The sequence below is a fragment of the Notothenia coriiceps genome, unplaced genomic scaffold, assembly GCF_000735185.1.
Source record: "Notothenia coriiceps isolate Sejong01 unplaced genomic scaffold, NC01 NC01_scaffold00013172, whole genome shotgun sequence".
Classification (NCBI taxonomy): domain Eukaryota; kingdom Metazoa; phylum Chordata; class Actinopteri; order Perciformes; family Nototheniidae; genus Notothenia; species Notothenia coriiceps.
The window spans coordinates 220,449-232,112 of record NW_011345873.1 but is presented as its reverse complement, the minus strand read 5'-3'; the positions used below and the strand labels follow the sequence as shown (position 1 = coordinate 232,112).

Sequence of the window (11,664 nt, the reverse complement as noted above, 5' to 3'; positions counted from 1 at the left end):
GGGCAAATAATTGCAAGTAATTGCAAGTCTCTTCAGTGGCATCTCACAAAATGAGATGCATTGTGGGACATGTAGTTTATGGGCAACGTGCTCCTGTAAAGCGGCACGTAACCGTATCATAAACGTATTATATTCTTTGCAAGCTCTTGTGGGCCACAAAAAATGAAGTGGCGGGCCGGATTTTGCCCCCGGGCCTTGAGTTTGACACCCCTGGTATAGAGCAATCATTTTTACGATCTCAGTTTTGTTTCCACAAACAAGTGTGTATGCACACAAGAAGGCGGGTTGATTCAAACTGATTCATCACCAGTAGGTAGCGGTAATGTGCCAACAAAGGCAGTGAAGATGAGTTCAAGCAATGACCAATTTATAGTGTTTTAAACATCGTCAAGCATTCAAAACACTGTCAGGCCTGAAGAATAGACACAATTCGTTTTGAGGCAAAACACTAAATGTAAAACAATACCTATAAAAACACACTTAACATCATTACACATGAACTGTGCAACTCCTTAAAACTATAATGAATTACAAACAATAAGATGATTTTACCCTGAAATTCCTAATTTGAGCTTCCCTATTTCACTACTTTATTTATATATACTTTGAATGAGCACAAAGTTTACCCATCACATGTAGTAGAGAGGAGGATGCAATAAAAACCATTACATAACCATGTGGACTCAGCAGTCTATCACATGACACACTTCACTGCTCCTGGGTACCTGCAGGTAGATGGCCGCCTCTTGGAAGTTCATCTCCCAGCTCTGCCGCAAGGACGCATTTTGGGCTCTGTGGAGTTGTGGCCCGGGCGTTGAGATCACAGCATTGTTCACTATGTCGTAATTTCCTCCTCCTCCATCTGGGAGAAACACGTAAGTGTCAGTGTATTAGTACATGATGTGGAAAAGAACAAAATAACAATGAAGTTGTTCCAATATGTTTCCAGTATGGGTTACACAAACACACAGACACAGAGGGTCCTACCAATGCAGTCTAGTTCTAGCTGTAAGCCATACGAGGAGATCACTACTGGAGTCCCGCTGTGAGTCTGATCTTCATGGGAATCAGCTGCCTGTCCGCATATGCACTCCATTGATCAGTTTGTCTGAGTATCGCTGCTTTATGAATGAATAAAAGTCCCACAGCACAAGTGTGTGTGTGTGTGTGTGTGTGTGTGTGTGTGTGTGTCATTCACAGCGCACTGGTCTTGTTCCAGCATTCACACACATCTGGAGATACTAAGGGCCAAACATTCCAGGCCTGATTCAAACTCCAGACACAAAGTCAGGATGAGAGTCCTTACAGATCCAGGAATATTCAAACTAAAACGGGGGATCAAAGTGACACTGGAAACAAAACACCTTTTAAAGCTGTTGACAGCGCTTCAAACGTTATTTTCTGACAATTGTTTGCTTCTATAAAAAAAAAGTGACTTTTACAATCGCCTTAATGAGAGATACCAGTGACAGTAAAATGTTACTGCCATAGCCACACAGATTGAACTTTCAACCCCGTGCATACAGTCAGTAAGAAAATGCCGTGTTTGCACTGATTTCACTTTGTCTAAACCGTCCCCTTCCTGGCATAGACAGGATACAGGCACCACTCAGATCAACCAAAAAGAGGAATTATGTGATACAACAAGGAGAATGACTAACTTCAAAAGACAGGGATGACATCTACATATCTAACAACACTGAAAAAGCAGTAGCATATCAGAATGAAGAATTACAATTATTATTTTATCTCATAACTTGAAATTATAGATTAAAGCAAGATCCTTCTTTAGTATAAATCAGTTTCTTTCTTCAAAAAAGCAATCCCTCCATTTGTCTTCCAGCAGCTGCATACTTCAATCCTATGCGAGTCTATCTGGGTGTTCTTCACGTGTACTGTGCATCACATGTCTCGGCTTCTGCACACGTCCTTGGAACAAAACATGAAATGAGTCTCTGAAAAGCAGTCACACACTGTTCCTGTAAGACAGCAGCAGCTGAGATGTGAAGGTCAGATTCCAGTCCAGCCTGGCTGTTATCCTGACAGAAGAACACCGTGTTTCAACCCCTCATTTGTTAGAGAACAATAATATGTTGTCCCAGTCAAAAACACGTTGAGGTCAGGCACCCAGAAGCACAAATAGGCTCAGCAGTAGGACAAATACAATCTAGTTTTGTGGTGATCTCAAGGGTCCTGACCACCAGCAGTTAAACTGAACTCCACAAGTGAATTGTCACTGAAGGGATACAATCCAGCCTTCGTTCTCAGTGTCCAGGTTCAAACTCCCTCTTTTGGCAGAAAGCTCCAACAACAATCAGAAAGAACAGTATGATACTTCCTCCCTGTCTGTCCACCACCACCAAATATCCTGAGGACAAAAAAAGAAACTTCTCCCCTCTTCCTCTTCAGCTCCAGAGCAAGAGTAAATGCTTCAGTTTGCTCACACACAAACACACTTACACACAGGCTGCAGACATTCACACACAACACACACATGCGGTCCATGAGCACCAGGGAGGGGCGGGGGGGGTGGAGGGGGTGCACCGGTGTGCTGAGGCAGCAGGTTCTCAGACGGGTCATTTTGTAGCTTGTATGTGAGGAACACAAAGGCAGCAGGATTATTATGTTGGGTTGATGCATGGATACCCATACGTACTTTGAGCGCACACACACACGCACACGCACACACGTGACCTCCAAGCATAGTGGACAATCTCTTCTCTCCGTTACAGCAGCAGGGCCTGGAAGTGCAGAATGTATGCAACTGACTGTAAACAACATTAAACGGCTATGACCCGGCTAGTGCTCATCTGGTGAGTAGACAAGCTTTACCTTCACAACATATACTGCAATAATAGCCTAGACAAAAATACTAAATACTCTTCTACTGTATAAATAACACTTTGCAGTTATATGAATACAAAACAATGGAGCCAAAACATAGAATAAAACACCAACGACACCTAAAATGATTTTAGACAATAATTTAACATTGTACAACACGATGAGATTTGTTTACGACATACTAATCTATGACTTTTATTTGTGCATACATTAGGATCTTTTTAATGAAATTATATTTGATATGACATCATTTTTTGTATCGCACACAAGACATATATACGACATATTATATATATACATTCATACTATGACTTTGTATTAACACAATACAAAGGATGTAAGGTGTGTTTTTGGTGACATAGCATAATATGACTTAAATATGATATTGTGCGACAGGTAGGAATGTTAAGTAAACTGCCACAGTGGTAAGTGAGGAAACACTTGATTTTAAACCCTGATAATCTTCATGGAGGGGAGATAGAGTGCAAAGATGGTAATATGCTCAGAGGGATTTTGACTTTAATTCTAGGCCAACATCTTAAACTCTGCCATAATATTATATTATTATAATAAGAAGTTGGGAGAAGTACTCAGATATTGTACTTAAGTTAAAGTAGAAGTACCAGAGTGTAGGAATACTCTGTTACAAGTATATGACCTGCATTCAAAATATTACTCAAGTTAAAGTACAAAGGTATTAGCATCAAAATATACTTAAAAAACCAATAGTAAAAGTACTCATTATGCGCTTTTCAGAATAATATATTATATGTTTTGATTATAATTATTGATGCATTGGTGTTAATAAAAGCTGGTAGAGGTGAAGCTAGTTTTACATTAGATATAATATTAATGATATTAAATACATGTAGTCGAGTGAAAGAACATGATTTACTTCTGAATTGTAGTGGGGTAAAAGTTTAAACTCACAAAAAATTGAAGTAGAAGTCTTCCAAAATGGTAGTTAAGTACAGTACTTGAGTAAATCTACTTAGTGACTTAACACTGAATATGGCAGGTATTAGCAACACGAGTGTCCACGGTCATGGGCCTGACCAAACAATAGTCTGCATTGTGGGGATATGACACAACTCACTTTCGTCTCCTCTCTCGGTCTCCTCGCTGAGCAGACCGCTGTTTGCTTCGTCCCATGTTAAGATGAGAGGCACATCGTCGTCTGACTCCATGTTAGCAGATAAACAGGCTTAATGTAAATAGAGTTGTCTAATCCACCCACAGGCTAAATAAGTGCGCGGTTTGTTCCGCAAAGACACATCTTGGGTGCTCGCTGTTTAGCAAACAAACAGAGGACTTTTCAGGCGATGCTAACTGAGACAGAGCTAAGTATAAGTCATTGAAAACAGGAACTCGCAGCTTTTAGGTTGTTAGCAGCTGACAGGGCCCGCGGGTTGATGGTGTTATCCTGTCAGATCCACTGGATCACTAACCGCTGTCTGTTTGCATCACGGTTGCATCATCACAAAGCTTTAATGCTGGATAACAGATGTTCTGATAACACCAAACCTACAAATAAGTCCTCCGATTCTCTATCGATAAAGATAAATCCTTCCTCAAACAACACTATCTGACACTTATCAACGACACTAAAAGAAAGCTCTACAGCACTGATGATACTGTGGTATCAACAAACATTCGCGACACCGAAACATTTCACGGCAGCAGGGCAGCCGGCAGAGTTGCCAACCTTTCAAAATAAAAGTCAATCATTTTAAAACAATGTTGTAAAAACATGTGTTAAAACAATTAAGTCTTTTTATGTTTTCACAATTAATTATATATTCAAAAAAGACCATAGGTTGATCATGTTTTTTTCCCCAATTAGATGTGCCAGTGTTTTGTCTAGGGTGGTATCTTAGCAACATGTAAACAATAGTTTTCGTCTGAGACCAACAAGTAGACAGGTAAGAGCTTTACTAGTTTATATGTCAATATATATATATATATTTAAGTCCCTTAAAATGGTACTAACAGTACTGAAGTAAATAGTTACATTCCACTAATGGGGATAATATTGTAAGCCAATATTGTATCTCAGTATCTAAAGGTTACAACATTAATCTTTTGCTTTTCTTGACTGTTTTCCTACCATTTAGTGACAGTATGTCTGCAAAGAGGTCCACAGTGCTGGGAAAGACAAAGACCCAATTAGAAGAAGCTCCAGAGAACAATGAAGTGCCACAGAGGACGCCGCTCTCCCTTGAAGCTAAACGCATCTTAAACATGTTGGAAAACTGCATTAGTGGAGTTGAGTTTGTAGCAATGCTGCCTGCTCTCCTCCAGTTAAACACTCTTTCTAGTGTGGCGGACAAGGACTTGAGTATGGCTCTTCAGGAGCATCAACTATTAGAAAAAAGACTGGAGACATTTGAATGTCTCATGCAGGGGTCAGACGGGGAACAAGGGAGAGAAGTTGGTAAGGCCATGGCTCGACTTGAGAAGGACATCAAGAATTCTTTGAGGGATCTGTTAAGGCTGGCAAGAGCCCATGCTGATGCCATTTCTGGGTTGAAGGCAGAGCTAGGTAAGACGCTCGCTGTAGGGGAGAGTGAGTACAAACTAATTACAGGGCTTGAGAAGTTTCAGAGCTGTGTGGTTGAAACGCTGCTGACCAGTGTGGAGGAGGAGCTACATGATCAGCTGGATCTCCAAAAGTCTTCATACCAAAACCACCGTCTGGAGATCTTAGCTTTAAAGCAAGAAAAACAAGCAATATCCTTGGAGCAACAAGATGCAGAGGTGAGGCAATACATTGAATGTTGAAAAAAAGAGACCCTCATGAAACAAGTCTAATCTAAGAAATGTATAACTTGCTTAAATGTAGCTAGATAAGAAAGAGCCATCTCATTAAGGCATCATATGTTTGCCCCTTTTATCATCTCACCTCTCCCATCGTTGTTTTTGCATCACAGATCTTTGACAAAAAGGAAGAAATCAAAAGCTGCCAAGATTATCTGGAAGATAACAAGAGACGTAAGGCAGGTATTTCACTTCTTCCGGTCCAGCAGAGCCAGGTGCATACTGCATCAAAGTGGAAGAAGGCCGGTAAAACACAAGCTATTGATCAACCGAACATTCTGCTCAGCAAGTTGATCTTTGAAAACAGGCAGGCAGAGAGAGTAATCCAAGAGGTATGTTTAGTGTATCTAACACATCACAATAAACGTACAAATATATTTTTTATTATAACATAACGCTCTCTGTTCTTTTTCCTTGGCAGAAAATTGAAAAGGTGGAGACAGAAATTGAAAACTTGCTTTATACTTTTGACACGGAGATGGAAGAAAAACAGGTACCATTTCAGACAAACGTGCCGCTACCAAGTGCCAAAAATAACTGGAAAGATATACAGTATGTGTATACTCTGGATAAAAGCTCTTGTGCCTGTGAGGCTATATTAAGGGTGTTAAACATGCAGTCTGGTCTTGACCCCAGATAGGATAGTTTAACAAAATAATCTGAACACAGAGTCCATTTACAAGCTTTTTCCTTTTTCTCCGCTTAGTTTTGGCCAGTCTCTATACCCTGATTGAGGATATTTTGTAAATGTGTCATCCTGTTCGATCATATAATAATATAAAACGCAGATAATCCTCACATAAAAGAAGCTGAAACCAGAGGTTATTTGCTATTTTTACTTGATAAAACAACTGAATAATCAATTATCCAAATATGTGTCAATTTATGTTGTATTTATCAAATTTTTAAGCTATAAAACACCAATCTGTGTGTCTTTGCTTTGAAATACATTCCCCAATTGTATAACACAAACAAAAATGATGGCCTTACAGCATGGCATAAAAGGATGTATACCTAAATGACGCTGTCTGTGATTTCAGGATGCTCAAATGGCTAATGTTTCAAAACACTTTATCACATTTCTGATTTTACTTTAACTGCCACCGTCCCATGTCTCAGGCTAAACTGGATTTGACCAGAATGGATTATGAAAAGGAGGACGGGGAGCTGAAAACACTGGAGAAACTATTCTCTGTCCTAGAGGTAGAGTGCAACCAGATCAAAGAGAAGCGCCGGCTGGCAGAAGAGAAGAGAAAGTTGGAGGCGAAGGAGCTGGAGCTAAAGACCAAAGCTGCAATTATGGCACAAGCTTGGTGGAGAGGCTACAGTACTCGCAAGGCCTTAAAAAACAAGGGCAAAAGTAAGAAGGCCAAAAAAGGAAAAGGCAAAAAGACCAAATAAGCCGCTGACTGCTTTAATTACTCAGATGCACAAGGACACACCCTACCTGAATGAATGTCTTTGGATGTTTTATTTAAAATATATAAAGATTCTGTTGAGCAAATACCATTATACTTCACATTCAGAGTGTGTTTGTCATGTATATGTTATTTTTTTAATGAAGTTCTATGTTTTAAATTCAAACAGATGTTTTAAAGACACAATACAAAGGACTGCGTTGGTTTGTTAAATGTATATAATGTCTTGCTGCAAACATTATCAGATTATGCAGATGTCCACAGATGCACCTGTTGATATACACACCTTTATATCTCTTGTAAGGACATGGATTTAAATGACCTGGAAAATCCCCAGCAAAGCTTTCCTTCAAAAAATCAGCTAAAATAAGTTAACACCAATTGCTGTTTTCTTTAATAGCCACGAGGGGGCAGTACAGGACCTTTTGTTCTGAATGATTCATTGTCGTCACAATCAAATGTTTAGCTACCACTATCAGAACCTAGGGCTGCTCGATTATGGCAAAAATCATAATCTCGATTATTTGGTTCAATAATTGATATCACGATTATCCATTTACTGGAGAATTTGTTTTTGAACAGTATGTTTTGAACAGTTGATTACCCTGTACTTTAAGTATAACTGAACTGAAAAAAACCAAAAAAACAATCGTTATATTTCGATTACGTTGTTTTCGTAATCGTTGCAAGCCATAATCGTAATTGCGATTAAAATAAGATTAATTGAGCAGCCCTATCAGAACCATTTCAGAATTTAGAATCAAGCCATGTTACTAACAATGATAATGATAATGGACAATAGTTTATTGCACTCAGTGCTCAAGTTTATTGAAGTTCAGTGTCTACAAGTTCACAGGTAATGAAACTCACAGAGTTTAACATTATATAAACACACTTTAATTATTTAGTTCCATCTCAGCAAATTCAGTTCTAAAGCTGTGAGGAGACTCATGGTAAAGGTTACTTTGAAGCCTTTTTTTTACGGTGACTTGGAAAGCTCTTTTTGTCCCTTTTCTTTCCATCTTGTCTCTGTGAAGAAGTCTGATATTGTTTGACCATGTCGTCGGAGTCTTGAAGGAACGTCTTAACCTGAGGAGACTAAGTGATAAGATGATATTTTCTGTCTGCTTTTTACCTCCATCTCTGCTCTGTTGGGGCACACACCTGGTCCAGCTGCTTCTCTGTGTCGTTTATATCAACCGCTTCATCTGCTTCCTCGTCTTGACACGTCTTTTCGTAGAGGTGCAGTGTCGCATCTTGATTTGTCCAGGGAAGTGTTTTCTTTGAGCGGTTTCCCGAATCGGTTCCACTTCCTCTCCTGTGTGGGGACAGGGACAACTTCAATTTCACACGCAGAAGATCACCATTTGATTTGGTGTGTTGCTCTGATGCCGGACTTTGACCCGTCAGCTCTCCGTACCCATTCCAGAACTCCAGAGCGTGTTTTCTCATGCTCCACCCTCCATCTGGGAACGCTCGTAGTTCTCTGCAGACGCATGAGGCATGCTGTTCTTGGTTTGCTGCAGGGGTTCTCCTCAGCTCGTCATACTCCCGCTTCTCAGGTCCTGCTGAAGGAGAGTCTCTCGAATGCGGAGAGGTTCTTCCATATGATCTCGCGAGGCTCTTTGCGTCCTAAACTGGTAACACACACACATAAGAAACACACAATCGAAAACACTTATGGACCACACCTGCACACATCATATTACAGGACGTATTTTTTTAAATAAAGCGATAACCTGAGGAAGAATGAGACAGAAAGGCTTTTCCCACACAACAAGATGCACATGTGTCGTGAATACTGTTGAGGACATCATCAAGAGACAAGATTTAGAAGATCAACACTTATATAAAGTAATTGTTATGATTACACACACAGTACTATTCCTGTACAATAAACACCTGTTTAATTAGATTCTCTATTTCTAAAAGAATCCCTTGCAGTACCTGTCAACTGGCCGCCTGCTCGAAGCTCACAAGCGTACGGTTTGAGTTTCCACTAGCTGGCCGCTCTCGCTCCTGTCTGCTCCGCAGCTCTTCAGCTAACTCCACCACCAGCCTCTTATAGTCTGCATCCAGATGGAAGAACCTCTTTCCGTTCCTCTTTACTGCCCTCTGAACATTTCAGGTGAGGCCTGGTCCTGCGGGAGGGAGATGGAGAGATTCTAGTTTAAGAGTGAGACCCAATACACGTTAGCTCCAGTTCATACAGGAATTGTGTGTGAGATGGGTCCTTCACTGTCCTGAGAATCTTCTCTCTGAGCTGAGGTTCATCTTTGTAGGCTTTCTTAACTTCTCCTGCAACTCATCTTCACGCTGTTTGCAAATTCTCCAGGTTCCTATATGAGACACACACTTGGGAACATTTTATGATGGTAAAGTCAGGACAGTGAGCATTAAGTCAGAAACGTTGAAACTGCGTCGGGAAACATCAACACTGGCTAACACGTTCAATTGGTTAATAATAGCTTTAACACGATTGCTATTATGGAAGGAATTACAAATATATGGATTTAGAATCGATGTCACTCTGGTTAAGCAGATACCCTGGGAGAAAAACTGCCGAGACCGAATTCACAATTACAGAATACTGATGGGATACTTCCCAGAGCTCAAGGTCTTAAATATTTACTAAATGTTTTGTTTTTGTTGTGGGTACATTAGTGGAAGATCATAGTATTGTATGTGGTTAGAAAATATGGGATATATTTCTTGGTGGATAGAGTAAACACAACAGAAAATGCGATATAGTGGTTTTGATTTAAAAAAAAGTAAGAGTGAAGTTTCAAAGGCAAGTAAAATGTTTGTCATTTATAAAAAGGGAATAATCCTTAATCTCCAGCAATGATCAGACCATGTTGGCATATCAGTTGTTTGTGTTTTTTAATAAAATAAAATGCCACGAAAAAGGCTTGGATATTTAAGAAGGTGTTGCTGTATAAGTTAATCGTAAGTATCGTTAGTTTCCTGTTAACCTACTTCCTCTGCATCTCTCTGGTTTCTCGTTGTCCCAGGTTCCTTGGCGTTCCCTGCGTTTTTCTAGCAGATCGAAGTGGGAAGAGGTCCTGTGGGCTGCCTGCCCGCTCAGCGCTCCCCTCCACACGCCTGTATTCATTACAGTATGGTTAACAGACAAGTACAATTTCGAGTACTTGTACTTTTCTTGAGTATATAATGTTTTGCTACTCTTGGTACTTCTACACCACTAACAATTCAAAGTAGTACGCCTAAATCGTGTACTTTTATTCCACTACTGTATCTATTTAATACCTTTGTTACTCTTTGCCGATTCTGGATCAATAATGTGAGATATAATCAACAGACTTAAGTCACACCCTGAGTAAATTCACAAGCTACCCTGCATTATAAACGGACAAGTCAAATCAAAGCAGATCTGATTGGGTTCTTAGCCGAGTATACGAGCGATACCACCGGGTAGAATGTAGTTAGCTTTTTCACAACAAGTCAGTATCCCTCCGCGTCCGGACCACCATTCACAAGCTTCTGATGCGATGACGTTTGTGGCCCACAGGGTGCGAAAGCTTCTCTCTCCGATCTACTGAAAGGAATCTCGGGGACCGGAGAAAGTGGAGCCAATATTCTCGCCACCCACGCCAAGCAACAGCCTCTACAACCTCACCTATACAATTAGCCTCGTACGCCATTCTAACTGATGCTGGCAGTTTTTCAGTGGGTGCACAATAAATGGCAACATACAGCGAATGAATGTAAATAAATGCAAATAATCGATCAACGCGCTCTCTGTCTATATGTTCCGCTCGCTGTTAGCTGTTGTTGCATAGCAACCACCATCGCACGATGTTTTGTGCAGAAGGCAACGGAGGGACTATTTTATTTTGAACATCATTATTTACTAATGAAAATACACTTGGTAACCGTTTTATAAAGCAATAAGCTCACTTACAGCCCGTGATATAAGTATACAATGTCATTAAAGCTAGCTGCACCTTTAACAGCTTTGAGAACATGCTTTGTTGTATTTTTACTTGGATAACTTGGATGCAGGATTTTACTACACTCCGGTTCTTCCTACTTTACTCAAATACCAGATCTGAGTACTCTTCTCCACACCTCTGTACACGCAGCAGAAGCACAACGCCAACAACACTATTTCTTCCTAATTATTTATGCTCTCATCTTTACTACTCTCGTGTAGTTGTTACTGTTCTCTTCTGGATGTTTCTTGTCTCTTTCTCTTCTTTTTGTCTGTTGTTGTGAATGTTTTACGAAGCTTCATGTTTCTTTCTCGTTTTCTCTTATATTTTTATTACATGTTATGAGGAGCTAGACTATCTCAATAATTCATTGAGTTTTTCCGCGAGGGTCATTCTGAATTTCCACTGTTATCGCGGGGATATCGTCAACGTGATATCTATCCATCAACGGCTGCTGACCACTACCCTAAATAAAGCAAGCACTGCCTCAAGACTTAAAACGTGGATGTCCGCTTACCGAGGACGGCACAGGACTTGGAGGGCTATTGCTGCTACAAACTGGACAAAGACCTCCCCCCCCAAAAACGAGCAAGACCCTTGAAAGTTGGTAGCTTGTTTTTAATGTCAAT

At 40.3% G+C, this 11,664-nt stretch overlaps 2 protein-coding genes across 4 annotated transcripts in view; one reads left to right on the top strand and one right to left on the bottom strand.

The window, feature by feature from the left end:
• The window catches only part of tpcn1 (two pore segment channel 1), a 16,697-nt gene extending 12,199 nt beyond the window's left edge, over nucleotides 1–4,498 (bottom strand). Inside the window, exons 1-2 of one of the 2 annotated variants that reach the window (XM_010773930.1) lie at nucleotides 3,941–4,498; nucleotides 726–862 (exon numbers count right to left, since the gene is read on the bottom strand). In XM_010773930.1, coding sequence (XP_010772232.1) covers nucleotides 726–862; nucleotides 3,941–4,031 — 228 coding nt within the window. In that variant the 5' untranslated portion in view covers nucleotides 4,032–4,498. Of the gene's footprint in view, nucleotides 1–725; nucleotides 863–987; nucleotides 1,286–3,940 lie in introns of those variants that run through there. The other variant, XM_010773928.1, reaches the window with a different exon arrangement.
• Nucleotides 2,566–7,274, top strand: drc10 (dynein regulatory complex subunit 10). 2 transcript variants are annotated; one of them, XM_010773931.1, is made up of 5 exons: nucleotides 2,566–2,813; nucleotides 4,959–5,601; nucleotides 5,775–5,993; nucleotides 6,083–6,154; nucleotides 6,781–7,274. In XM_010773931.1, exons 1-5 carry the CDS (start codon nucleotides 2,791–2,793, stop codon nucleotides 7,060–7,062), a joined length of 1,239 nt encoding a protein of 412 aa, XP_010772233.1. In that variant the 5' UTR covers nucleotides 2,566–2,790; the 3' UTR covers nucleotides 7,063–7,274. The 2 variants fall into 2 exon arrangements, with proteins under 2 accessions (XP_010772233.1, XP_010772234.1); XM_010773932.1 differs by lacking the exon at nucleotides 2,566–2,813 and adding an exon at nucleotides 4,705–4,766.
• The last annotated feature ends 4,390 nt before the right edge of the window (nucleotides 7,275–11,664 follow it).

Bases quoted from the DNA above. Each gene is read 5' to 3' on its own strand.
- drc10 (XM_010773931.1), top strand. From the start codon at position 2,791: ATGACCCGGCTAGTGCTCATCTG. The intron at 5,994-6,082 runs GTATGTTTAGTG...TTTCCTTGGCAG, and splicing joins CAGAGAGAGTAATCCAAGAG to AAAATTGAAAAGGTGGAGAC. The intron at 6,155-6,780 runs GTACCATTTCAG...CCCATGTCTCAG, and splicing joins CGGAGATGGAAGAAAAACAG to GCTAAACTGGATTTGACCAG.